A 27,849-nucleotide genomic window follows, 5' to 3' on the forward strand; every position below is an offset into this window, starting at 1 on the left:
CTCATTTCTCGAATCCATTTGTGAATGGTCTCGTCTTCTCCTTGAGCCCGTTTGTGAACGGTGCCTCATTTCTCGAGTCCATTTGTGAATGGTCTCGTCTTCTCCTTGAGCCTGTTTGTGAATGGTGCCTCATTTCTCGAGTCCATTTGTGAATGGTCTTGTCTTATCCTTGAGCCCGTTTGTGAATGGTGCCTCTTTTCTCGAATCCATTTGTGAATGGTATCGTCCTCCTTGAGCCCGTTTGTGAACGGTGCCTCATTTCTCGAGTCCATTTGTGAATGGTCTTGTCTTCTCCTTGAGCCCGTTTGTGAACGGTGCCTCTTTTCTCGAATCCATTTGTGAATGGTATCGTCCTCCTTGAGCCCGTTTGTGAACGGTGCCTCATTTCTCGAGTCCATTTGTGAATGGTCTTGTCTTCTCCTTGAGCCCGTTTGTGAACGGTGCCTCTTTTCTCGAGTCCATTTGTGAATGGTTTTCTATCCTCCTTGAGGCCGTTTGTGAACGGTGCCTCATTATCCAAGTCCATTTGGGAATGCTTCTTATCCTCGTTGAACCCGCTTGTGAGCGGCGTCTCATCTCCTTCTAAAAACTGTTTGAGAGCGATCTTTGTCCTTTCCCTTCAGAATCCATTCGAAAATGATATCTCATTCTCTAATTGCCCGTTTGTGAACGGCGCCGCATCGAGTTTTTATTATTATTCAAGTTCTAGGGTTTCATCTAAGGTTTTGCATTATGTTAAGGTGCGTTGTGTCTAGAGAGTCCTTTGTCGATTAAAACTACGCAAAATGGTTCTGTCATTTTTAACTTTGGTATTCAATGACTACGTCATCTCTACCAAAGAGGGGCATCTGTAGACACCCCATTTTGTTTTGTTTTAATCAATAAATAAATTAGTGTGTTAAATCCATGTGAGAACCCCCTCTATCATTGATTTATATGTTTTAGGTCATTAATATCTTGATCTGACTTTACGGATCATCAATCGGGACAAAATAAGCTAGGGTCACTTCATAGCCCGGACCCTGATTCCATTCCGAGACCCGATTTCCGTAAATCGTTAGATCAATGGCAGATCATGACCTGGTCTAACCATCCAAAACCACCTAACCTCTCCTCTCATCCTAACCATTCAAACCTCACCTAACCTCACCTAACCTCTCCTCCCATCATAACCATCCAAACCTCACCTAACCTCACCTAACCTCACCTAACATCACCTAACCTCACCTAACCTTACCTAACCTCACCTAACCTCACCTAACCTCCTATCCCATTCTCCTATAAATACCCTCTCATCTCACCAAAAAAAAGAAGAAAAAGAACCCCTCTCTTAGAAAATTCATCCCTCTCCCTCATCTCTTCAAGGGTTCGGCCATCCTTGCCGGATCGGGTGATTTTATACGTTGGGTGATATATATCAAAAGCAGTCATTATCAAGCAAGGAATCATCTTCAAGGAATTACCATCAAAGAAAAATCAAACACAAAGTGGGTTTCCAAAGAGGTAGGCATTTATTTCAATTCTATGTAGGGTCTGTTTTCATGCATATCTTTTACTTTAAAAGAAAAACCATGTTAGGAAGCATGTAGGGTCTGTTTTCCCCCTGGTTAGCCTCTGGTTAGACCCTGGTTGCACCCAGGTTCGCTGCTGGTTGCACCCAGGTTCGATGCTGGTTGCACCCTGGTTCCCTACTGATTCGCACCCTGGTTCCCTGCTGGTTGCACCCTGGTTCCCTACTGGTTCGCACCCTGGTTCCCTACTGGTTCGCACCCTGCTTCCCTGCTGGTTGCACCCTGGTTCCCTACTGGTTCGCACCCTGGTTCGATATTGGTTCGCACCCTGGTTCCCTGCTGGTTCGCACTCTGGTTAGACCCTGGTTGCACCCAGGTTCGCTGCTGGTTGCACCCAGGTTCCCTGCTGGTTGCACCCTGGTTCCCCTGCTGGTTCGCACCCTGGTTCCCTGCTGGTTCGCACCCTGGTGCACCCTGGTCCGCACCCTGGTTTGTACCCTGCTTCCTCCTAGTTAGACCATGGCTAGTCTCGGGTTTGCTCCTAACTTAGACCCGACTCACTTGACCCTAACCATTAACCCAATCCAACCAAGTCATATCCCAACACAATCCGAGTCGCATGTCTGAATCCATTTGGCCGAATCTCATAAGCCCGCCCACTTTGAATTCCGAAAATTCAAACCCTTGATGATTCCAATATGCTCAATTCTTTGATGCAAATTCCCAATTCCAAAATCCCATTGCTATATCAATGTTTTTTAATCTCAAGTCCAATGCTCAAATACAAACCCGATTCCTGATCCAAATACCAAACCTGTTTTCCAAAATCCAAGCAACCTCGCCAGTGGAACTACGTGTGGCTTGATCCCCATCACGGGGTACGTAGGCAATTTGGCACTCCCAAGTTCAGTCGCACCTTTCTCTATCTTTCCCATTCCCTCACACTATTCATCATCTCGATTCATCTCGTGTCTCTCGGAACCATTGGATTATGGTTTCCGTCGTAAGGACCCTTAGAGCCCAATTTAGGAACACCGGTGTCGTGTCGTGTCCTAAGTTTTAGGGAGTCTTAGGTTTTAGGGAGTCCTAGAGTTAGGAGTCCAGCCTCATCACGGACGTTTGCTATGTATAGCAACCGTGCCATAGGTCTAGTTACACTAGTCACCCAATCTTTCCCTAGGACAAGCCTAGTAAACTAGGATGTAGGCAAACCTGCATTAGTCTAAGGGACCATTTGCATTTAGATGAGAATCATATAGCATCTTAGATGAAATCCTAAGATAATAAAATCCTCAACTTGAATTAAATAACTTCTCCTAAAACTGTTGAAACAGTCAATCCCGTCTAGGTCGGTGTCCTAGTTGAGTTAGGCATAAGTAGCTTAGCTTAGGTGCACCGAACTACGTCGACTCTGATCCCAGTGAGGCTTGGGTACGTAGGCAGCTTGGATGTCTGATGGCATACCACCCGCGAGTCGGCACCACAAACAAATTGTGGTGTTTTGTATATTAATTTTCTTGTAAATGCTTAATCAAATCACTTAGGACTTTCCATGAAATTAGAATTCTAGGAGAACTTTCACTTAGATTGAATCCAGACAAATTAATAAATCAAGATACACATTTAGGATTCACATTGGAATTAGATCATAGGATGCATGTCACTTAGTTCGCACATTAACATAGAGTTGAATGAGCCATTTAAAATAAATTTAAAAGAGTTAGCTTTTGGAATCAAAGACCGATTATCGGGCAAGAATGGTGCATGTGGTGGATAACTCCCCATACCTTCCATTCTCGTAACCAGGTAGCGAGTCTAGATTTCTGGTTAATTACGGGTCCTAGATCCCACATCTAGGTGGCGACTCTGTCAGTCTCTTTCGTGTGGAATTCGGATTGCCTTAGTGATCCCAAGTTCACAGGAAAGATTAATTCAAATCAATAATAAAATGCACACGCCAATCGCGTGGATACGAGAGACCAAGAGAGAGAGAGCGGCGGCTCGCGCCCCACACCCCTCTCGCGGGATCAGGGTACCACAGATAGCTGCGCATCGTACGAAAAAGCAGTGTAAACTAGAGACGGACAAGCATAGAAGAGGTAGACAAACAAAAGTTCTTTCCATTCATATGTTGGGGCCTCAGAGGACCATTACAAAAAAAGACGCCTCAACGGGCTGTTACAAAAAGGGAGTTGGGCCTCCAAGGGGCCGTTACAAAAAGGAATCAAGAAATCGCCAAAAAAGGGGAGAAAAAGAACTCAAGGCGCCTCATTGCCCCCATCCCGCGCTGAATCTGCCCCCGGGGGCAAGAGTGCGTCAGCTGCGGCCGGCTCCTCGCCAGTGAGCGTCGGTGGATCAGGTATAACCATCCTCGACAGGTCAACGCCCGGATTGGAATCCTTGACCTGCCCAAGGCAGTCAAAAAACCCTATCTTGTAGGCCTCACTGGATAGAAGAAGGAGTTCGTCCTCCTTCTCCTGAACGGCAGTCGCCTGCCTTGATAGGGCTCTCTCCCTCTGAGCGTTGAGGGCTTCCGTCGCTTCCTCCTTCTGCGCGGCCAGCTGAGCGACAAAATCCTCTCTCAATCGCTTGATCTCGTCGGCAGATTTTTCGACGGACTTCTTCAGCTCCTTCGCCTCCCTTTTCAGCTTCCCATTTTCCCCCTCAGACTTGGTTATAGCATCGGAGAATTTCTTACTCTTCCCCCGAAGATCATTGAAGTACACTCCGATCTATAAAATACAGATGAACAAGTGTTAACACAAGCAAACGAAGTAGAAGGCGAACAAAGAGTGAGCGTACTCGTCAGCCATCTTACCTGATAAAGAGAAGAAAATACGGCCTCTTCGGCCGTAGCCGGCGGCTCGTGGAGAACTTGTTGCTTGTCTTTGTCAAGAATACATTTAGTTTGAATCTCTACAGCCACCCGGCTCTCTCCAAGGCCGCTATCAGTCTTTTGGACGGCCCAGTTCGGCCAAAAAAGGTTATCACCGGACCTCGCCGGGGGTGGGAGGGTGCCAGCAGATGTCGCCACGGTCCTCGAGGACCCTGCGCCCCGGCCGGATGAACTCACCAGTTTCACTGAACTCTTGGCCTTGGGCAGGGGCGGCGCGTCCTGGGTTGGAGCCGGACTCGCCGTCTCTGGGGCCTTCCTTTTCTAGCCTTGACGGACCGTCCCGAAGGCCCCCTTCCTCATCTTATCGACTAACGACTGCTGCTAGATCTCTGAAAAATAGACGAAAACAAAACCAGTCAGAGACAAAAAAAAAGGAGGAGAGACGAATTTTAAAGGAGGCTATCTACGTACGTGCCCGGGTCGCAGTACTAAGGCCCAACCCAACCAAAACCTCTTCCCCCTGGAAGTCTGAACAATCAGCAGGCCCCTCCCAGTCCAGCACCTCCCGAAGTAGAGCGAGGGTTCTCGCATCTTCACCCTCAAGGAACGGCTTGCGACTCATCGCGACTGTATCCGGGGTTCCCCATTTCAAAGGGACCGGCCAAGGCTCGCTGGACTCCGCGTCCTCGACATAAAAGAACCTGTTCCTCCACAGGTGTATGGAGGAGGGAATGCCAGTGATCATTTTTATCTCCGGACGCTGGCTAATGTAAATCCAACCCCCACCCTTGTGCTTCTTCAATTGCGCACACGCGCGGAACAACGGTACTGACAAGTCCCTCTGAAGCCGGCCCCGAATGAGGTATACAAACCCCGTGAGCAGCCTCCATGAGTTCGGCGCCACCTGGGCCGGGGCCAGCCCGTAATGCTGAAGCACCGAAGCGAAGAAGGGGTGTAGAGGAAATCGGAGTCCGGCCCTCAGTGACTCGTCATATATGCAAATATCGGAGCTTTCGTTACAGGCTCTATCTCCCTCCGTCGCCTCCCTCAGTCCAAACCTGGGTGGGATGCAGTACTTATCCCTAATCACTGCCATGGCGGACTCGTCCAGGTAGTTCTCCTCTTTGAGAGCCTGTATGTTGTATGTAGGATTGGCATCCATACGGGCCCGTGCCACGACCTCAACGGCCCGGCCCGGGTGAAACGTTGTGGACGCCTCGCCGGCATCACTACCAACACTCCCCCCTTGTGGGACGTAGCTATCCGTCAGAAGCGGAGCGATGTTCAGGTCCAATATCGCCTCGTCCTCCCCCTCCTCACTACCTATAACAGTCACACTCGCCATTTTCGGGGCCGGTGACCAGGTAGGCCTATCCTCGGTCCTAATCAACGATCTAGACCCTGAACTATTAGAAGACGACTCCCCCGAACCGGACTCAGAACTAGAGCTACTAGACATGAAAGCAGGAAAAGAAATGAATGAGACGCGCTCAAGAAAAATTACCGGATCACCCTGAATGCCCCTGAATCCACCGTCGTTCACAAAAACTACACGGCCCGAACTGACCTTCGCCGAACTGGGCTTCGCCGAACCGACAGAGAAAAAAGAGGGGTAGAAGGAGGAGAAGTAAAAAGTGAAAATGAGAAGATAAAACCCACTCTTATATAGATTTCTCTGAGGCGGTGTGCATTAAATGAAGGGCACACGTCTCGAGGACACCCGAGTGGTGCCACGTGTCTTTTATTAATGGCGGGCACAAACTTCGAGATGAGTTCCAAGCCGGACTGGGTCGCTAAACGACAAAAAGCAGTCCGGCCCAAGCCGGACTGGATATGGCGCGTTTCGCAAAACGACAAAAAGCAGTTCGGCCCAAGCCGGACTGGGTCGCTAAACGACAAAAAGCAGTCCGGCCCAAGCCGGACTAGATATGGCGCGTTTTGCAAAACGACAAAAAGTAGTCCGGCCCAAGCCGGACTGGGTCGCTAAACGACAAAAAGCAGTCCGGCCCAAGCCGGACTGACAAAGATCCGGACTGCCTCCATTTCCGGACTGCTCCCGAGTCCGAACTGCTCCAAAATCCAGACTGCCGCAAATTCCGGACTGCCTCCAATTTCCGGACTGCCCCAGATTCCGGACTGCTCCAAAATCCGGACTGCCACAGATTCCGGACTGCCTCCAATTTCCGGACTGCCCCAGATTCCGGACTGCTCCAAGATCTGGACTGCCTCCAGAATCCGGACTGCCTCCATTTCCGGACTACTCCAAAATCCGGACTGCCTCCAACTTCCGGACTGCCCCAGATTCCGGACTGCTCCAAAATCCGGACTGCCACAGATTCCGGACTGCCTCCAATTTCCGGACTGCCCCAGATTCCGGACTGCTCCAAAATCCGGACTGCCCCCAGAATCCGGACTACCTCAATTTCCGGACTGCTTCATATTCAGGACTGCCACAGGCCAAGCCTCGACCACTTCCAATCGGAAGCGTGCTCTACCACATTTCCCCAAGTCACCATAATAACTTGGAGAACTGGGGGGCAACTGATGGGGTACGATAACGCAGCAGCCTGTTAGCTTCCAACACGTGGCTAGAGGAGGGCCTACCGCAGAACCCTTGTCGGCAGGGGTAGTTTGGTAATTCCCTCGGGGTGGGTGAACCTGAACCCATATAGCCGGTCGACACCTGCGTTGGAGGCATTAACTCCCCACCTACCCCAAACTTTCCTTATAAAAAGGCTTCCAAAGCTCATAAATCGGGTATTGAATTCTCATCCACCACTCTTAAAAACTCCCTCTTCACTCCGGCTCATACTGACTTGAGTGTCGAAGGGCCTGTCCGGAATACACTCCGGGTCGGTCATTCTGACCTCGTTTGCTTCTGTGCAGCACATAGGGCTGTGCATTCGGTTTTAACCGAACCGTTTTCACCGAAATTAACCGAACCGAATTTTTTCGGTAACCAAAATGTTATAACCGAAACCGCAACCGAAATGTGTGCTAACCGAACCGAACCGAAACTGAATAATAATTTTGGTTGATCGGTTTGTTCGGTTAAAACCGAATTAAGCCATTTTTTCAAATTGAAAACGGTAGAAAAATGGACAACCCCCTCTTGGTCCCATTTTATTAAAAAAAAATAACCAAAATGAAGATGAGAGAGGAAGAAAACCAAAGATGGAGAGAGGGAGACAGAGAGTGAGAAACCCCATTCTATACCTGCAAGTCATCGGTCGTTGGGATCGAATGTCGTCGGAGTTGGAATGGTGGCCAACGGCAATCATGGTGGCTGACGGCAATCGCCGGAGTTGGAGTGGTCCCATGGACGTGGAGGCTTCTTCCTCTTCTTCGTCTTCTACTCTTCAGTTCACATTCTTAGGAAAACCTAACTCGTAAAGCTTTCAAGACTTAAGCTTAAAGTAGAACCCTAGGTCATGATTCACCTACCCAAAAAAAAGCTTAAAGTAGAACCCTAGTCCCTAGGTCATGATTCACCTACTAAAAAAACAAAAAGCTTAAAGTACAACCCTAGTCCCTAGCTAGGTCATGATTCACCCTTTTTTTAACTCGGGACAGCCCCTTTCTACTCTTTTACTCTAGTTGGGGCTGTGCTAGGTAAAGAAAGGGAAGTGAATGAATATATCATTTCCCTTTAAAAAGTATAAAAGTTTGGTTTTAATGCTGTTCATTATTAAAAGGACCTTATGAATGTCTTTTTGTCTTCTTCTTTAGACTTCTTTTTCTGCTTTATCAACATTTTGTTTTTTATTTCTTTATTTTGAAAAGAAGGTGGAGAGGGGATTGGCCATAGCTCACGCGTATACGTGTGATTCTGTTTTTCGGTTAAAACCGAATATAATACTATTAAAACCAAAACCGAAACCGAAACCGAAAACCGAAATTTCATTTGTATTAAAACCTAAACCGAACCGATAGAGAAAAAAACCGAACCGATAACCGAAATTTATTTCGGTTCGGTTCGGTTTTTCGGTTAATACCGAATAATGCACAGCTCTAGCAGCACACAGTTCATCCGGACTCTATTTCCTTCATTTCAGCTCCTCGGGCCCTCCAGCTCGGCTCTTACGTCATTGTCATATCTGTTAACCGATTTCGGGCCTAACAAGCGTGAATCTCAGATTTAATGATTCAATTCAAGCTCTACACATTATTTTATTTACATTCAACTGAACCAGGAAGGATTGGTCTAAGATGATCTAGGAAACAGATCTGAATGGAACGAGTGTTGACGAAAAAAGTTCCGGATCTAAATTCTCAAATATGATCTTAATATAGGATCTCGGTTTTAGCTTCAAGGCAAAACAGAAATTTGCTTGACAGATGGTAACGCAATGAATACTTAGGAAAGAAGTAGGCTGAATGTGTTTGTTTCAGATCAAATTAAGAAATACGTCAAAGAATATTGATCGTATTCAAGCATAGAAAATGATTACATTCTACTTGAAAGATGAGAATGGAGAAAGTAATTCTCTTACACAGGAGAAGATCCAACCACCGTTAATGGAGTGAGAAATCTCCTCTCCTAGAGCTCAAAGGCTCTGTCGAAGAAAAGTGTCTCAACCTTCAATTCATCTAAAAACTGGAAATCCCAGCCCCTTTTTTACCTATTTATATACAACCAACCAAGGATCTAGACTAGAACTGGACAGCTGTATGCCATCTGTTTCCCACTCATCTTTGATGGGACATCTTGATGAGGTGACAGTCTATGTGGTACATGAGTATCATATGGTGTGGCAGCCACTATTCTAGTCACAACACTCCGAAACTTGCACTAATACAATTTTGTGCATGCTTGCAGCCACACATTCACGCACACACACCTACATGCTTACAATTATTATATACAATGTACACACTACACATCCATATAACTGTCGTGCCTAGTGATGAGAAGATAAAATGCTCGTGCTATTACTCACTCCAGCTAAGAAGAAGCTTCAAGTCTTCTTCTGAGCCTTTTAGAGCCACTTTTCCCTTCCTTTAGTAATGATGGAAATCTAACTATACTATTCTATGCCAAAGGTACCTTGGCCGGGATCCGCTCCACATCGGTTTCACCTAGGTCTTGGGAGGAGCCGATCAGTTCATGCTCTTATTGTGACGGGTTTCATATCTGATTTGATTTCGATACAAACTTTGAGTTTATTTGTGTAATTTTTTTTTGAAATGGTAAAATAATGAATTAATAAAGAAAACCGAGAAGGTCCTCAAAGCAACATACACAAAAGCATAAATACAAAGAAGACCAAGGACTCAAGGTGGAAGGAAATCAAACTATTCCAAACCCACCCTAACCACACCAGCCCTAGCTAGAGAGTCTGGTTCAGAATCAGCAGATCTCCTTACATGGTTAAAGACAATAGAAGATCCGAGAGTGAAGTCTGCAATCTCCTCAAAAAAAGATAAAAACCTCCTTTGGGGGGGAGGAGCGCTGAACCCGAAAGACACCTCACCACATTTTTAGAATCTCCCTCCACTATTGTCTTGCTATAAAGAGTCTTATCAAATTTTTAATTACTTGGTACACCGTTTTAATCTCCGCCCCAGTTGAATCACCAACTCCAATGGGGTTAGAAAAGGACCATAAGACCGACCCAAAAGAGTCCTGCATAGACCTCTAATACCAGCCGGCCCCGGATCGCCTAAACTAGACCCATCAAAATTGATCTTGAGTAGGTCTACGGCCCAATGTTTAATGGTTCGAGGTCGAACTTTGCTTTCATTGTACACTATTTGCCACCCCTCCCATAAATCAAAGGCCGAGACAAATTTAAACAATGAAAGACTTTTCGCCCAAGCAATAGAAAGAGCAATTACTTTTATATATAACCAATATGGAGATTTGGCCACCCCATATTTTTATATATAGCCTTATATATTTGTGTAATTTTCTTACTTAATATCATATTCCAAACCAAAATTTTTAAGGCCATTTTGTTGTTTTCAATCTCAGTGGGTTTGTGACACTCTCATATGTATTGTATTGATTTCATGTTTCAGTCAGTTTCTTCACTTGTGCAATTGTACATGATGTATAGTGGAGTGCTTGAGTGGTTGAGGACCCCTTGTAACTAACTAGTGCATGAGCATGTGACAAGTGGCATGCCACATAATCACATAAGCCTAGGGCAGCTGCAACATGCCACTTTTTTGCCACATCGCTCTCAGATACAGCTGCATGACAGCTAGCATAATGTTCTAGACCCTTCTCATGTGTCTATAAATAGACATGAGGGGTTCACTTGTTACCAATTTTGAAATTTAATGAAGTTTGTTCTTCTCTAAGCGAAAGAGAGTTCTTTGAGGAGAAAGGGAAGAGTTTCTATGGTATTTCCTCCATGGATGGCAGCTTGAGAGAGGATATTCTGAAGATCTTTAAGTAAGATCTCAATCCCTTCCTTGTTCTTCATCTTTCTATCCATGACTATGCATCACTTGTTAGAAAGGGTCGTAACCCTCGGGCAAAATCCCTATGCGCAGCGGAACATGAAACCGCGTAGAACAAAAATACAAAATTTTTCTGAAGATTTTGCCCTTTAAACCAGGATACCTAGGGTCTAGTTGATAAGATAGTGATTTAAATCAAATATAGAACAAGTACCTCAGATGTTGAATCGAAGAAAACACTCTGCGTGATCTACTCCTCGAATGGCCACAAACGATCCGATCGTTGTAGCACCGCCAGTCGAACCGATGAATTCCTTGTCTTGTACAAGGGGTAGAAGAACAACTTTTGCTCCTCTATGTGGGCTGTTTAGAACAACACTAATGGGGAGAATTAAATTTCGTTGGATCTTTCTTTTAGCTCCTCACAATTTCTGTTAAGAGTAGTGAGAGAGAGAGAGAAAGAAAAGGCCACACCCACTTTTTCGTGTCACTGTGTGTTCTATATGTATTTATTCTTTTTCTGAACAGTAGCATGCATATGTTTTATACGTAAAAACTGGAACGTTTTTCAATCTTGATGTATGTGGCATGTTACCATAACATGCCATCTAAAGTTAGCAATAAGGATATGCACATGCCTTTTCAAGTCAACATAATAAAGCTACTTTGCTTGTTTGCTCTTCTCAATGCATGCAAGAAAAAAACAAACGAATAGCAATTGATTTTTTCAATTTGGCAAGTGCTGTTGCTTTTGTTTCAAAAAGGTAATAATGTGTTGTCTCTCTCTCTCTCTCTTTCTAACTATATATATATATATATATATATATATATATATATATATATATATATAAGAGAACATTTCCTACACACTTGTGTAGGTAAGTTACCTACACACTAGCTTAAAATACAGTGGGGGCCCACATTGTTTGGGTGATCCAAACAATTCATTTGAATGGTCCTCACATAGATAGGGTGTCCACAAAAAATCAGATCCATAAGATCATCCCAACCCTACGATTTGTGGAGGTAAAATGGACGTGTATAAACCTTCACAAATTAGTCCATTTTTCGCCTCCATAGTTTGAATGGTTAGGATGATCCTATGGATCTGATTTTTTGTGGACACCCTATCTATGTGAGGATCATTCAAATGAATTGTTTGGATCACCCAAACAATGTGGCCCCCCACTGTATTTTAAGCTAGTGTGTAGGTAACTTACCTACACAAGTGTGTAAGAAATGTTCTCTCATATTATTTCTCTCTCTCTCTCTCTATATATATATGTCTCATCTCTCTCTTTCCAATTATCTCTCTCTTTCCAATTATGCACAGCCTTGTATTATTTTAGAAAACAATAGGAAGTTTACATTACGAAAATACATGGGCGTTTTTACGAGAATGGGTCCCACCCCAAATTCGTCCTATATGGATTATATTATAATTCTATTGAAAAAATATTCAATCCATTTAATTAAAATAGGACAAAAATTTCCTACCCAATAGTAACAAAGCTCCAACCAAATTATTCTTTAATCCCCAAAATGCCCTTGGTCAACATTTAACCAACTTTGCATTCCACTTTCGTCCTTTAGTGCGTATACACCATTCGGACTATATACATCTTTCATTAGCATCAAATGCCGCGAAATTAGCTCGTGCGTGCAATCCAATAAATGCGGGACCCGTATCCAATAGATAGAAATGGGTCATTCGAGTTGTAAGTGGGATCGTTGCAGGGGTTCAACGATAGATCCTGCAGAACCGAATAAGCGGGCCCCACTGCGATCTTGCTCCGTAGTCAACACTATGATTGCATTGAGTCAGTGGCCTCCATCGAGACGTAACTCTGAAGATTAACCGTTAAACCATCTTACCCCAAAAAACATCAATTATGTGCAAGTCCCTTCTCCAATCCTCATCTACTGAGTTGGGTCCTACGGAGGGTGGACTGTGTTTACCCCCTGGGCCCACTCTTGGTATACCTTTTAGTCATGCAGTTTTGACCCGTAAATGCATTTGCAAAACATTTGATAAACCTTTTATCAAATCCACCTGGCCAGGTAATATCATAGGTCTACTGCTCTGACCAAAACTGTAGATGTTTTCCAATAATTTGGGCGGAGAATCCTGTGTCGGGTATCCTTATTAATCTCGAAGGTTTGTCAAACATTCCAGTACTACCCTTAAGTAATCCGTGGTGGAACCACTGTTAGATAGACCAAGAAAGAAAAACGTGCCCACAGACTAATATGATCCCTCAAGTCAAAGAACATGTAAAGGGTCCTGTCCGGTAGAATAGCCTTACCATCTCATGTCCACAGGCTAATCTAATGTGATCCTGTTCAGTGCACGATTCCATCATCGCACCCACTCTTCCAGCTTAGGGTCAACTACCCGAGTGACTGAGATAAGCCACTCCATGACACATGCATCTACGCTAGATTGGTGTTAGTTGTATACAGGAGAAGATGTCCAGTCTTGTCCCCAACTATGAACCTTTAAGGTATGCAAAGAACCGGAATTCCATATCTCCTTGCTTGTTGAGATCTGTGAATCTCTAAGCATAGCATTCCTACTTTGCTACCTAAGGACAAATATGTGTCAATATCATAAGCACATCTCACATATTCAAATAATAATACCCAATATTGTCATGAAATAATAACTTTATTGATATTCAATCAATTTACACTGGTTTTTAGGGCACTAACTCTAACATCACTCGCATAGTCCCTGCACAATCCACAATTAACTCTTGTTTAGATCTAAATATAGCCTTAGATCTATGCTCATTACCACCTCATTTTTAGATCTATACTCTATTAAAGATTTCCATTTGATTTCCTAGCTAGAACACACCTGTTCTACCTAGGATTTAAGATTGTAAATCAAGAACTAGAAGTTTGGTTCACTATTTCTGCACAATTCTTTAGCCATTTTTACTCAAATCTATTGAAAAATATCTCCTTACAATTCTATTCGGCTAGTTCTTGAGTGCCTCAACCGAATTTTTATGAGTTCTAGCTGCAAATTTAGTAACTAGTCATTATTTCTCTGAAATCTGCACTTATTGTCATAAGCAAGAAAGTAGATCATATGACTTTAATCTTTTGCCAATCTCATCCAAATTTCAGCCAAATTCACACCTCTTATTTCTATCTTCATAGATATACTAGATCTACAGAAAACTTGTGGAGTTATGTTCATAATTCACAGATCCAAGACCTCAAAATCTCAGGTTCATTTCACTAAAACCTGCAGATTTTTCTCTCTTTGCTCTCGGTTAGAGCTAGAGTATGCAAATTTGACTAGCTTCTTCACTCCATCTGTTCTCTCCTAATTCCTGAATGAATCTTAGATCTTTTCTTAAGATTTGCTTTCATTTCCTCTCGTAATTGAGTGAAGAATATCAGCATAGAGTTTGCGAGATCTCAGGTTCTTCATACAAAACACCTACTGAAAGTTTAAGCTCTTGGTTGGAAATAGATCTGCTAGATCTGATTGAATTCTCTCAAATTCTCATTGGTCTTCATGGTCTTTCTTGATAATAGGATCTATTTCTATAGGTCTTCCACGAAGTTAGCTAGTTCTTGACGGTAAAGTAGTCATAATTGAGACTTGAATGTGTATGTTAACCAGTCTCCTTTACATTTTCCTTCCATTGTTCCACCGCTCTAGATCACCACCGAATTGGTTTTTCCTGTTACACTCATTTTTTAATGCTCATGCTATGGTTAACTGATCTTCTTCTGATAATTCATATGACCCTAGTGTCATGGGGAAACAGTTGAGGGCCACCCAATCTACAAAGAGCGCTCAGCATCACGGGGAGCAATTGGTATTTCGGGCAATCAATGTCTCGATAATTCTTCAAGGGTAGTCGCTAAGAGAACCTTTGGTGGACACTCCTAGTTGAGCGGGTTGGTTGGCCAAACTCTTTAGGGGGAGTTTGCTCCGTAACATGATGACTCCTCCCTTGATAGGCTCAACAGGTGTGGGCCGGGACCTTGGTGGTTTGCTTGTGGGTTGTACAAGGACTTGCTTGTGCGTGTGAGGCACACATCAGGAAATCATACTGCAGCTCATATGCATGTCCTAAGGGAGCTTTGGGTGCGGACTGTGAGTTTTGCAAAGCGATGCTCCAGTTTCTTTGGTCGAGGACGGGGGCCAAAGACAATGCATGTTGGGTTGGGTTCCCACATGCATTGTGCGTACGGACTGGTGTAGGGGGCTCGCTATATTACTTTGCCTTCCGCACCGCGGTACGTCTTGTGGTTAGGCCAATCTCTAGGCTTTCCCATGAGTTCATGCCTGGGTGGCTTTGGTCACCCTCGCAAGGTGCATACCTTGCGGATTAGTCTGTGGGGCATACTTGCTTCTTGGATGACCAAGCCTCTGTGCTTGGTGGATTGGGATGTGGTACAATGCTTCATTCCTTGGTGGGCTTCAAGGCCTGATGTTCAATGTAATTGTGAGGCAGGCTGATCACGAGAGTGGGTTCAGAGTTGGTCTCGGCAAATCTAAGCTCAGTAGCTCGTTGAAAGGTTTGGTGGCCGTGAGCAAAGCATCTAGAGGTGCATGTCAAGATCTTAGCCTGGTAGCTTGTTGAACAGCCCAAAGATTGTGTGCACATATGAAGCATCAAGAGTTGTAGGGCCTTCAGAGCCTTGCACGATTAAAGGCTGGCCTTAGCATATGCGTATGTTGAGGTGCCGTACGGGTTATTCCGCTGCTAAAACAAAAGGCCTGTGACACTAGGGAAGCTTTAATGTTGTGATGTTCTTTGTAACATTGTGAAGTTTGCTTAACTCTTTGCATAATTTTATAATGCTATTCGTCTGTCCACCTAGCCCTCCCCAGACCCGCAATGGCGGGAGCCTCATGCACTGGGCCGCCTTATTATTCGTCCGTTACAAAAAAAAAAAAAAAAATGATTGTTTGGTTATTTGATTGCCTAGTGAAGAATATTTACCTATGACCAATATGAGCCCTAGCCTTAATTGGTAATTACAGAATTTCATTTTCCACAGGAATTATTCTAGGAGTTGGTATTCATTTCATTTGGATATTGTTTTGTCCCTTCGGAAGTATTACCTGAATGCTGCTTTACTGTATTTCAAATCCTCCCTACCAAATAAGTTATTGGATGAAGAAAGGAATGCCTTTTCTTTTCTTTTTGGGGAGTATTCTCAAAATGTGTGAAGCATTTGCTGTTGTTGTTCTATGCAGGAGTATCAAAGAAATCTGATTATTTGATCTTTTATTTCTATTTCAAAGTATCAGATGTTTTAGGAAATGTTTATACGCTAGCAATTGCAAGTTGTTTTTGGAAATGTTTATACGCTGGCAATTGTGTAAACATTTTCTATTGTTTTCTGTGCAGCAGTGTCGATGTTGTTGCTACTGTCATTCTAGATGAGAAGACAAAGAAAAAGAAAAGTAAGAAGAGTAAGACCAATGAGATTAATACCGGTCAGGCAGGAACCTGGGCAAATGGAAGAAGCGAAAAAGGAGCCTGTTAAGGAGACCATGAGATTGATACCAGGGAGGAACCTTGGCAAATGGAAGAAGCAAAAAAGGAGCCTGTTAAGGACCAGAAATCTGAAGTGCAGCCATCAGAATTAATGACTTACCCCAATGGGCTTGTAGTCGAGGAACTCTCAACAGGCAAACCAGATGGCAAAAAGGCTTCTGCTGGAAAAAAGGTAAATCCTATTGATGTTCATTAGCTTCTAATGATTGGAATGGTGTATTGTAGTTAGTTTTATCAGCCATACTTATACATAAAATGACGTTTATTCGGTACTGATTCCTAAAGTTTCTGTGCTTTGATTTTTTTTGGTGCCAATTGTTAATGGGTTTATGCTCGATGGATCTGAAAACATTGTTATATATGCTGTCTTTATAATAAACACTACAATATTTAGTAGTTATTTTCTATGTTGCGCCCTCTCATACCACATAGAATACATTTTTGATGAAAACCAATTGATTAAACCACCACTTGGATTCAGGTATCAATCCACTACATTGAAATGTTAGAGAGTGGAGTTATATTGGATTCAAATATTGACCAAAGACCATTGAAGTTTCGCCTAGGTATGTTGTCACGGTTAACATAATTTGTATATGCCACAAGTTGATTTGTTCATGTTTTAAACTGTCATAGCAATAACGAATAATTTTTTAACACAGGTAAAGGAAGAGTTATAAAGGGTTGGGATGTTGGCATCGAAGGTAGTCATCTTTTAGCATAAAATCTTCATTTGATTCCAAGGCCAATTTCATTTTTTCCAAAAGTTTTTGGGGTGTACTTTTAAATTTCATGTATGCATGCATATTCCCAGGTATGCATGTTGGTGACAAAAGAAGGTTCATTATCCAACCATCGATGGGGTATGTAATCTCGAACGCCAGATCTTGATCTTGTCTTTTGCATTTTCTCTTTAATCTTTCTTTTTTCATTTTACTTGTCTACTTATGCTATTTTCTTCTGATCCTTCAATGTAATTCAATGTTTTCATGATACAGTTATGGGTCCAAAGAAGTAGGGAAGATACCAGGGAACTCAACACTTGTATATGATGTTGAGTTGGTTGATGTCAAGTAAATTGAGTAAGCAATGCCTACTTTTTTTGCTACTTCTGTGTTGCTATCTTGCGGCTTAATTTTGTAAATAGGTGTAACGAGTCGTCATTGAAGATATGCGTGTTTTTTGGAAATAGGTATAGATGTGGAAAATTTTGGCTGTATGCATCAATTTTATGTCTTGACACTTGCATGATTGCATCTGTTACAGAAATGCAGTTCACCATTTTGATCATACATGTTTAGTGTGTAGTAGCAAAATTATATACGTATTGTTAACCATAGCCTTTTAGGCAACATATTGGGGCTGTTCTTCATGGGGATAGAAATCCTTGGATAAGCTGTTCTAGGGATTGGTATATTGCTTTGATAATTTATCTTGAATAAAACCTTGGGATTGATCACCTGTTTGTAAGGTATACCCTACTCACTGGATGGACAAAAGATATCAAGCCTACCCAAGGATAAAATAAATTCTGGCTTGCTATTCCATGACCCCATTTATAGAAATCCTTGGATAAGCTGTTCTTGGGATTGACTACCGTGATTGAATAATTTTGTCTTGATTAAATCCCTGGGAGTGGCTACCCTACCTCTTTTTTTTTTGAATGGTTATGGTGCTACCCTACTTGTATATTATGTCCTACCCATTGAGTCTGTTGTCAATGGGGACAGAGGATAGCAAGCTTATCCGAGGATGAAATGAACAATGAACCCCCGGCTTGCTATCTCATGTAGTAACGATTGTAACTACTATATATGTTGGATATATGTTCTCATATAAGCCCATAGATAATGGACCTAAGTGTAGTGGGCCTTATGGGCTTAAACCCATTAACTTAGCCGACTAAATCACCGACTCAAACCCTTCAATATTTACAAACGTAAATAGGGGCTGGGAGTAGCGATCTTGGCATTCCACTTCGATGCCTTGTACGAAATGCTTCAAGCATTCTACTCTCTTTTTCTCTCCACAGATTTAACAGTCTTGAAGCAGGTAAGCCTGAGTTTTGTTTGATTGAAAAAGAGCGTTGAGTTTTCTTCCCACTACAGACTTTCTTCTCTGCAATTTCAAACATATAATTTCTGAAATCTCTTGACTTTGAAAAGAATCAAAATTCGTAGTTGGAAGTGGGTTTCCTCTCCCACAGAGTTAGTTCTGAATTTTTGGTGTGCCTCTTCTCTGTTGAGAGGACCGTTAGGAACTCTCGTTGAAACCCTTGTTGGGAACCCTCGTTGAAATACAAGAGAAGAGGAACGTCTGCCTCTTAATTTGGGAGATCCTGTTTCTTTTATCTGTTGAAGTGGGTTTTGTTTTTTCAAAGCCTTGATTGGAACTTGTATTGGGTAGAAATCCTTGTGGCTGATTCTTGTGGTTTTACTCCACTAGAATTTGTTTTTTGGCCGTGGGTTTGTTTCACTTCAAACTCGTTTTGGCGTGTTATATTCTACCCAAATTAGGTGAAGCTGGGCGGAACGTTGGGGGTTTTGTCAAAATTTCATTCGTGGCTTTGGGTTGAACTTCTTGTTGAAACCCTTTTGAAAAAGAAAGTTGTTTCTTGCAACTCGGCCTAGAATCTGTTTCTTGCGTAGATTCCACGCTTGGATTGGGTTCTCGTGATTCACCAATCAGGTGCACTCTTTCCAATTTATTTTTTATTTTGTGATTATAAAATGGAAAAGACTGTTATTCCCTTTGAGATGGTCAAACTTGAATCCTTTGGAGGATCTGAGTTCAGTTCATGAAAGCGAAAGACTCAGTTCGGTTTGAAATATGTGAATGTCTTCTATACGGTTCTGAGAACCTTTGCTGATACGGAAGAAGATGTTGATGAATCTCAATGGAAAAGGGATGAGGATTTCTGCAAAGACTTCTTATTGAATTGTTTATCAGATCGTCTTGCAGAAACCTACAGCAAATTTGGCACTGCTAAAGAAATCTGGGATCATTTAGATGCTCAATTCAAGAAAGAGGAGGAATTGTCCAAGACTCACCTTGTAGACAAATTCATGGATTTCAAGTTCCAAGAGAACCCGGAAATCACTCCTCAAGTATCTGATTTAGAAAATTTGAGATCTAAATTGGCCAATGAGAACATTCCTTTACCTGATGCTTTTCTGGTGGGTGCAATTATATACAAGTTACCAACTACATGGCATTCTTTCAAAACAGAAATGTACAGAAAGAAAGTGCAAGTGGAAATAGATGATCTCAAACGATTCATTCGAATTGAAGATGAGAACAAAGCTAGGAATAACTTGGAGATGCTTAGACAGCAGCAGTCAGCTGCTAACACTGTGATATATCCCAGGAAATTTCCTAAGTCATCCAAGTCAACCAAAAGTGATACCCCTAAGTTGGAGGCCAAAATGCCTATCTTTAAGAAGAAGAAGGGCAAGTACCACAACTGTGGGAAGTGGGGTCACTTTGTTGCAGATTGTAGGCAACCTAAAAAGGTTAAATCTGACACACCACAGAAGCAAGCTACTATGATGGTAGATAAGGCTGAGCCTAAAAGTTTTGTTGCCATGTTGGACAAAGGGAAGGCCAGTACCTCTGCTGAGTGGTGGTTAGATACAGGTGCCACTTGTCATGTTTGCAACTCAAAGAAACTTCTCACTGATATTACCCAAGTAAAGGAGACTGTTACAGTGGCTAGTGGAGCAGATGTAGAGGTCACTCACACTAGTACTGCGAACCTGGCCCTTTCTTCAAGTAAAATATTAACTTTAAAAGTTGTTAAAGTAGTTCCTACTATTCAAAAGAATTTGATTTCCATTGGTTTGCTTGACAATGCTGGCATGTGTACATCCTTCTTGGGTGGTAGAGTAACTTTAACAGTTAACTCTTATTATTTTGGATGTGCTTTCTTGATAGATGGTATGTATAGATTGAGTTTAGCAAATGAGACTCTTAGTCAGGTTCGTTCACCTTTAGTTGATCCTAAGTTGTTACATAACAGACTGGGACATGTAAACTATAAGAAAATGGTCAAACTTGCTAAAACTTATGGTATACCTCTAGATATGTCAAATGATTTTGACAAGTGTGAGGTTTGTGCTCAAACTAAGATCACTAGAAAACCTTTTCGTCAAGTTTCTAGGAGCACACAACTTCTTGAGTTGATACATTCTGACCTTTGTGACTTTAAAAGTTTTACTACTAGAAGTGGTCGGAAGTATTTGATCACATTTATAGACGATATGTCAAGATATTGTCATATTTATTTGTTAAAATCAAAGAATGAAGCTTTTGTTAAGTTTAAAGTTTTCAAGAATCGAGTTGAATTGCAACTGAACCTGAAAATTAAGAGAGTTAGGAGTGATAGAGGAGGAGAATACACTTCGACAGAGTTCAAGGAATTCTGTGCCTCTCAGGGTATAATACTTGAAACTACTGCTCCTTACTCGCCTCAATCTAATGGTGTAGCTGAGCGTAAGAACAAGACGTTAACAGAAATGTTAAACTCCATGTTATTGACAGCCGGCATGCCTAATTGCTATTGGGGAGAAGCAGCTTTGACTACAAATCACATCCTGAATAGATTGCCACACTCAAAATGTTCCTCCACTCCTTATGAGTTATGGCATGGTCATCCTTGTAGATATGATACTCTTAAGACTTGGGGCTGTATTGCTTATGTAAGGATACCAGATCCTAGGAGACCTAAAGTGGGACCTAAAACAAACACTTGTGTTTATCTAGGAGATGCAGAAGATAGTGCTACTGATCAGTTTTTGGATCTATCAACCAGTATGGTTATAGAATCTCGAGATGCAGTTTTCTTTGAGAATAAATTTCTCAGAGATCAGGGTTTGACCATACCAGGCGATATAGAGGTGGTTACAGAATTGCCGGTTGAGTCTGAACCAGTTACTTCTGACACTAGTCCCAAATTGATATTTGAGTCAGTTCCTGTAAGAGTTTCTACAAGAGATAGAGTACCCAAAAATTTTGGTGAGGACTTTGTGACCTACCATTTAGAGAATGATCCATCATCCTATAAGGAGGCGATGAGATCTAGGGACTCTTTGTTGTGGGCAGAAGCCATTGATGATGAAATGAGCTCTCTGTTACAAAATCTAACTTGGCAGCTAGTCGATTTGCCAAAAGGGGCCAAGACTGTGGGCTGTAGATGGATATTGAAGAAGAAACTTAATCCTGACGGATCTATAGCTCGATATAAAGCACGTTTAGTAGCTAAGGGCTATACTCAAGTGAGTGGGATAGACTACTTTGATGTCTACTCACCGGTCTGTCATTTGGCTACGATAAGAATTCTTCTTGCTTTGGCATCTATTGAGCATTTTGTTGTGTATCAAATGGATGTAAAGACAGCTTTTCTCAATGGAGAACTGTCAGAGAAAATCTACATGAATCAACCTGAAGGGGTTTGTCATGAAAGGTTTTGAGAATAAAGTTTGTAAATTAAACAAATCTTTATATGGTCTTAAACAAGCACCTAAATTGTGGCATCAGAAATTTGACAAAGTAGTAAAGAGCCTTGGGTTTCTGTCAAGTTACTCAGATAAATGCCTATATTATCGTTCTGTGTCGAATAAGGTCGCAATTATTTGCTTGTATTTAGATGACATGTTGATTCTTGGTTCCGATCTCTCTGTAGTGAGTGACGTGAAAGTAACCTTGGGTAAAGAATCCGACATGAAAGACCTGGGTGTTGTTGACACCATTCTTGGTATGAAAGTAAGTTTTGAGAGGCAAGGAATTTCCCTTAGCCAAGCCCATTATATTGAAAAACTACTTTCTATATGGGGATGCAGTGAGTGCAAACCGATTGAGACACCATTTGATTATACCAAGAAGCTGATCTCTAATGAAGGAGACAGTGTGAATCAGTTAGATTATTCTAGATTGATTGGTAGTCTCATGTATGCTATGAGTTGCACTAAGCCAGACATAGCCTTTACAGTTGGCATGCTGAGTCATTTTACTAGTAATCCTGCCCATGAGCATTGGGATCTCCTTATGAGGCTGATGAGATACCTTAAGGGTACTCAAAATTATGCTCTTTGTTATGGTGGCCATCCTCCTATTTTGGAAGGATATTCTGATGCATCATGGGGCTCAGAATTAAGAGACAGTAATTCTACCAGTGGTTATGTATTTACCCTGGGTGGAGCTGCTGTTGCGTGGAAGTCAAAGAGACAGACTTGCATTGCCTTGTCATCTATGGAATCAGAACTATATGCTCTAGCTTCAGCTGCAGATGAAGCAGAGTGGATAAAGAATCTGATTATGGACATTCCACTTACTAGATTAAGGATTCATTCCTTAAGTATTTTCTGTGATAATCAAGCTACAATTACGATTGTGAAGAACTCAGTCTTTAATGGTAAGAGGAGACATCTTAGGCTGAAACATGCCATGCTGAATTATCTCATTGAACACGGGATTATCACTTTGATTGATATGAGATCGAAGGATAATATGGCCGATGCTCTCACAAAATGATTGAATAAAGCTCGAACATTCAAAATTGTAAAGGAAATGGGATTAAAATCTGTAAAGATAGAGGAAAATTAAGTTAAAGCCTTTATAGAAAAGACTTAACTTATATTATCCAGGTTATGGACTTAATCTACATTCTCCATGTTAATTTGAATTTTGGGATATTCCTTATATGGCCCTAAATAAGCATTTGATATGTTTTCTTTATGTTTAAAGTTGTTGTATATTATTCCACACTTGATGATATACCCTCTTTTGAGATAGGTTGTACATTCCACATTTGATGATACAATTTAACTCAAACTTGGTTAGCCTGTTTGGGAAGGGTTGAACATTCCACACTTGATGATTCAACTTGACTCAAATATGGATAAGATGACTTAACATTTTATGAAAACATGAAATGGTTGTTTGCAAAAGAAACCAGTTTTTTGATCTTGTTCTTTATTGAAACTTGACAATTATGGTGTAATGGTTCTTTGCAAAACAAGCTATTTTGGTATTGTTCTTTATTGAAACTTGATAATGATGCTTATGGTGAGAGTGAGACTAATACCTTTTTCAACCATTTTTGGAATGTACTAAGTTCTTCTTCAGGTAGAACTAGATACTTTCATGAATTATGGATTTGTACTGAGTTCTTTTTCAAGAAGAACTAGATACTTTCATCTTTACACTGTTGTTTGGATTCATTTTCATGAAATCCATTTTGGTAATTCACAGGAATTGGCAAAAAAGGAGGAGCGCATCTTGATTTTGACTTTGATGAAGATGACTTACTTGATGAGTAAATCTTCTAAAGTTGTAAAGACTGAGTGCCTTCTTTCAGTATGAGTATAGAGTTCACTTATATGTGAAACTTTATTTTGGATCTTGATGAGAATCATACCCCATGAATGAATTCTTCTTAGAGCAGTGGGGTTCATATATATATGAAACTACTTTTTGGGTTGAGTTTATTGTATATGAAACTCTTGGTTGTTCATAAAAGTATTCGTGTTTTTTCAGTTGGATTACCGATTTTTTATGACAATGTGATGTGGATAGTTCAATATTTTGTTTGAACATCACACTATCTATCTATAGATCATGCTATACGTAGAACATAAGGAGGAGAGTGTTGGATATATGTTCTCATATAAGCCCATAGATAATGGACCTAAGTGTAGTGGGCCTTATGGGCTTAAGCCCATTAACTTAACCGACTAAATCACCGACTCAAACCCTTCAATATTTACAAACGTAAATAGGGGCTGGGAGCAGCGATCTTGGCATTCCACTTCGATGCCTTGTACGAAATGCTTCAAGCATTCTACTCTCTTTTTCTCTCCACAGATTTAACAATATATTGGTGATTTATGGGTAATATATTGGTAATTAATACAAAATAAATTTTATTGGCAACATGAGATTAAAAATTTGTAATTAAAATTAAAAATTTGTGGTGTTAGAATATGTTGATCTCACCGTTGGATTTTGGTAGATTAAGCAAGTTTGTTGATAGGGCAAGTAGATATATTAGAGAATAAAATTAGATCAGAAGATTTGATTTGAATGGGTTAGATAGAGTAGTTGGGTTAGATTAGGCAAGTGAATATATTAGATTAGAGTTATCTCTTTCCATTGTTATCTAGATTCCATTCTATATTTATCTTTGTGTACTCTATATAAGCAATTGCTATGATCAATGGCAATAATCCAAGAATTCCAAAACTTATCATGGTATCAAAGCAGTCGATCCGATCAACCTAGGGCTGCCCAAAACTTGTGTAATGCCGTTCTGCGGACGGCCGATCTAGCCGTCCGCGGGCCAGCATCAATTTACTGCCTCAAAACCCCTTTACACTTTCTTCATTCCCGAGTCTCCCATCTTCTTGTTTTTTTTACTCTTCATTGAAAGCCCTAATCCCTATTGGGCTCTTGTCGTGCTTCAAAACGTTTTGAAGTCCTGGCCCTTCTCTACCCATTTCTAGCTGCCAACCGGATTTATTATTTTTAAAAAAATCCCAATTTTTGAATCCAAGCCCTGCATTTCTGTTTTTGCTTGTGATGCTGATTTCCTCACCGTGTGTTAAAATTGGTGGTGCAAGCAATGATGATTAGAGAGAGAGAGAGGGCTAGATATGAGCATCCTTCATCTTCATATCTACACTACTCTTTCTTTTGACCTTTGCAATATAGCCAGACCAAAGGATTGGATAAGTGAACCCCCTTTTACAGTCATTTTTTTTCTTTCCCAAATGTCTAGTTGCTTCTAGTATTCATCATTTTCCTCTAGGCACCTCGTACCAAAATTAATATTCACACTCCATTTTGCTTTTGCCCAAATTTTATATCTGGACTCTCCAAAACAAAAAAAAACATGCACATTGTGATCTTACTGGTGCACTTAATTATCTTAAGGTTGTTGATATTTGCCGTCATTGTCCTCAGTCGCAAATTGTGGTTCGCCTCTATTTCTTTCCTTCCCTTCTCTAGAATTTCCTCTTATTCTCCAAATTATTTCTTTTATTAAATCTCAATTGAGGTACCTTACTTAGGTGCATGCCTTCATTACTTTTGAAGTGTGTGCTTCAAAGAGTGTTACAAATTTCATGAGGATCGATAGTCGACCCATGATGTCTTCCCCAATTGAGGCCCATTCTGGCCTATTGAGGCCCCTTCTTCCCATCCAGGCATTGTTGCCCATTTCAGCATTGGTCCATGATGACCCATTTCTTGCCCATTCCGGCATTGGTCCATTGTGACCCACTTCTTGCCCATTCCGGCGTTGGTCCATAGTGACCCATTTTTAGAAGGTTTGGTATTTAAAACCGACCTAAAGACTCGCCCATTCCGGTTGAGTCCAATCCAGTTCATTGAGGCTCTTCGCGGCTCATCCTTTTATGCGACACATTCTTCAACAACAAGCGGCAATCATATTCAGCAATATCAACAACAAACATCAGGCGGACATCAATCGTAGAAGTGTGAATCAAAATTGGCTTTTTATTTCTTTTGGTGTTATATATTTTAATCAAACGTATATTGATTTCCAATCCATATACGTTTGAGGGGGCATGTTAGGATATGTTGATCTCACCGTTGAATTTTGGTAGATTAAGCAAATTTGTTGATAGGGCAAACTACAACAAAACCTAGGTTTACCAGCGGTCATGACCGCTGGTAAAAGTTCCAAAAACCGCTGGTATTATTTTTACCCGCAGTCCTCCGTCCACGGGTATTTATCTCGTCGGTGTATGTTTTACCAACGGTTATAACAGCGGCTATTACGACCGTTAGTGTATCTCTTATAATTAGCAGCGGTCATGACCGCTGGTAAATACCTGTGTCTTTAGTTGACCTAGAGCTATATATCAGCGGTCATGATTGCTGGTAAAAGTAATTCTACTCTACAGTGCAGGAACGCTGTGATGTTGCATACCTCTATACCAGCGGTCATGACTGCCACTATTTATGTAGCGGTGCAAAAATACCAACGGTTTGGGCCGCTGCTTAAAGCGCAGATTTTTTTTAAAATACTAAAATGCTGAAATATCCCAAAACATGGGTACAATACACACATATAGAACCTGCTTTACAATTTAAAACTCATGACACAGAGAACCTGCTTCACATATTAGAACCTGTGATACATGCAAAACCAAGCTTTACAAAAGTAGAACCTGTACACTTTGACAAAAGAACTTTTAATTTATTTAAACAATAGAAAATTTACAAATGATGGAACAAATCCATGGGGATGCCTTAAAGGCTACAAGTGTCACAGATAAGCAAAACAAATCCATGGGGATGCCTTAGAGCTTGAATTCTGTGATTGGAAGACGAGAAGAATGAAAGCTTCCCCACTCCATGATAACTTGAAAGAAAGCACATATACATTAAATTTATTCATTGACCCAAAATTAAAGCTTGAACTTATCTTAGGATTAACAAGTCACATCATATATGTAAAGAAGAACTAGATTATGCATATGCAAATATGGAAAGAAGAATTAGATTATGCATAATCTTAATACGGAGCTAAGTATTCCATATTCGTCTTTTCAACCTTCTCGCATCTAATGCAAGACCTATTGATATGCATATGCAAATAGGGGAAAATGGCCAAATAGACCTGTACATATGCGGATCAAGCCCAAAGATATGTATATCTAGCTCAATGGAAGTTAAAAATCAAAATAAAACATCAAAATAAGTAAAGGAGAATGTAAGATAAATGTGAAAACGGAGAAAATAAAATTTGCAAAAGAAGGAAACATAACCAAATAGATGCATAAATCCATGGAACTGTAACAGAAAAATACAAATGAAGTCGAAGCCTCCAAGGTAATTTATAATTTTTAAATATATAAATTATTAAGAAGCCCGAAATAAAAATAAAAATTACTTGTTCCTTAGATTTTTTTTTGTGAACTGAACTTGTTCCTTTAGAATTAGAAATCAAAAATGGAAATTCCCATTTAAAGTTAATTTTTCATAGCCTGATATATTCATTAACCAAACCAGATAGTTCATAGAAATCCCCTCTACTTCTGCATTCTTATATAACTGGTCATATTGTTCTTTTTTGGTATGCACAAAACTGGTTACATCAAAACAAGAGTACAGATAGCTTTACCAGACACCTTTCTATAAAAACAATTCCAACCGCAAATGAAAACTGGCATGGATATGGTACCTCCAATAAGAGACCTGACAATTTCACGCTCTGCAGCAACCTGAAGAGGAATCTGAAACTTAAAAGTGGGATCCTCGTACTTCCCTCGTCTGGCTACAGGTGTAGAGTTGGTTTGAATCCCATAGCTTATGACAGTAGAATTTCTTTCTACAAAATGCAGAGTTCCAGGGCAGCGCATAGTATCACTTGCGAGCCAAGCATCTACTTCATTAGGTGATGTAAATGATTTCACCTGCATATGTTCAGATGAGAAATATGAATTGCATTCATCGCACTGGTCAATGATGAAGAACCTTACTGATAAAGAGTATGCAGTTCAACAATCTGTCATTCAGAAGTCAATATTCTAATGCA

General features: G+C 41.2%; 2 protein-coding genes across 5 annotated transcripts; one reads left to right on the forward strand and one right to left on the reverse strand.

The window, feature by feature from the left end:
• Positions 1-3,650: 3,650 nt before the first annotated feature.
• LOC143859515 (uncharacterized) lies at positions 3,651-5,509 on the reverse strand. The gene is made up of 4 exons (XM_077370195.1): positions 5,406-5,509; positions 4,859-5,048; positions 4,330-4,668; positions 3,651-4,243 (listed from the first exon to the last, which is right to left on the reverse strand). The coding sequence occupies exons 1-4, from the start codon at positions 5,507-5,509 to the stop codon at positions 3,770-3,772; spliced, it is 1,107 nt and encodes a 368-aa protein (XP_077226310.1). The 3' UTR covers positions 3,651-3,769.
• A 5,118-nt stretch (positions 5,510-10,627) lies between these two features.
• Positions 10,628-27,726, forward strand: LOC143859539 (peptidyl-prolyl cis-trans isomerase FKBP53-like). Of its 4 annotated transcripts, none has more exons than XM_077370219.1 (7): positions 10,628-10,747; positions 16,140-16,461; positions 16,771-16,855; positions 16,952-16,993; positions 17,104-17,152; positions 17,288-17,371; positions 27,532-27,726. In XM_077370219.1, the coding sequence occupies exons 2-6, from the start codon at positions 16,318-16,320 to the stop codon at positions 17,364-17,366; spliced, it is 399 nt and encodes a 132-aa protein (XP_077226334.1). In that variant the 5' UTR covers positions 10,628-10,747; positions 16,140-16,317; the 3' UTR covers positions 17,367-17,371; positions 27,532-27,726. The 4 variants fall into 4 exon arrangements, with proteins under 4 accessions (XP_077226334.1, XP_077226333.1, XP_077226331.1 ...); XM_077370218.1 differs by lacking the exon at positions 27,532-27,726 and adding an exon at positions 23,538-23,824; XM_077370216.1 differs by lacking the exon at positions 27,532-27,726 and having other exon boundaries at positions 17,288-17,581.
• The last annotated feature ends 123 nt before the right edge of the window (positions 27,727-27,849 follow it).

Source organism: Tasmannia lanceolata, unplaced genomic scaffold (genome assembly GCF_043159265.1).
Source record: "Tasmannia lanceolata isolate RefF3 unplaced genomic scaffold, GAP_Taslan_0.1 ptg000031l, whole genome shotgun sequence".
In the NCBI taxonomy this organism is placed as follows: Eukaryota; Viridiplantae; Streptophyta; class Magnoliopsida; order Canellales; family Winteraceae; genus Tasmannia; species Tasmannia lanceolata.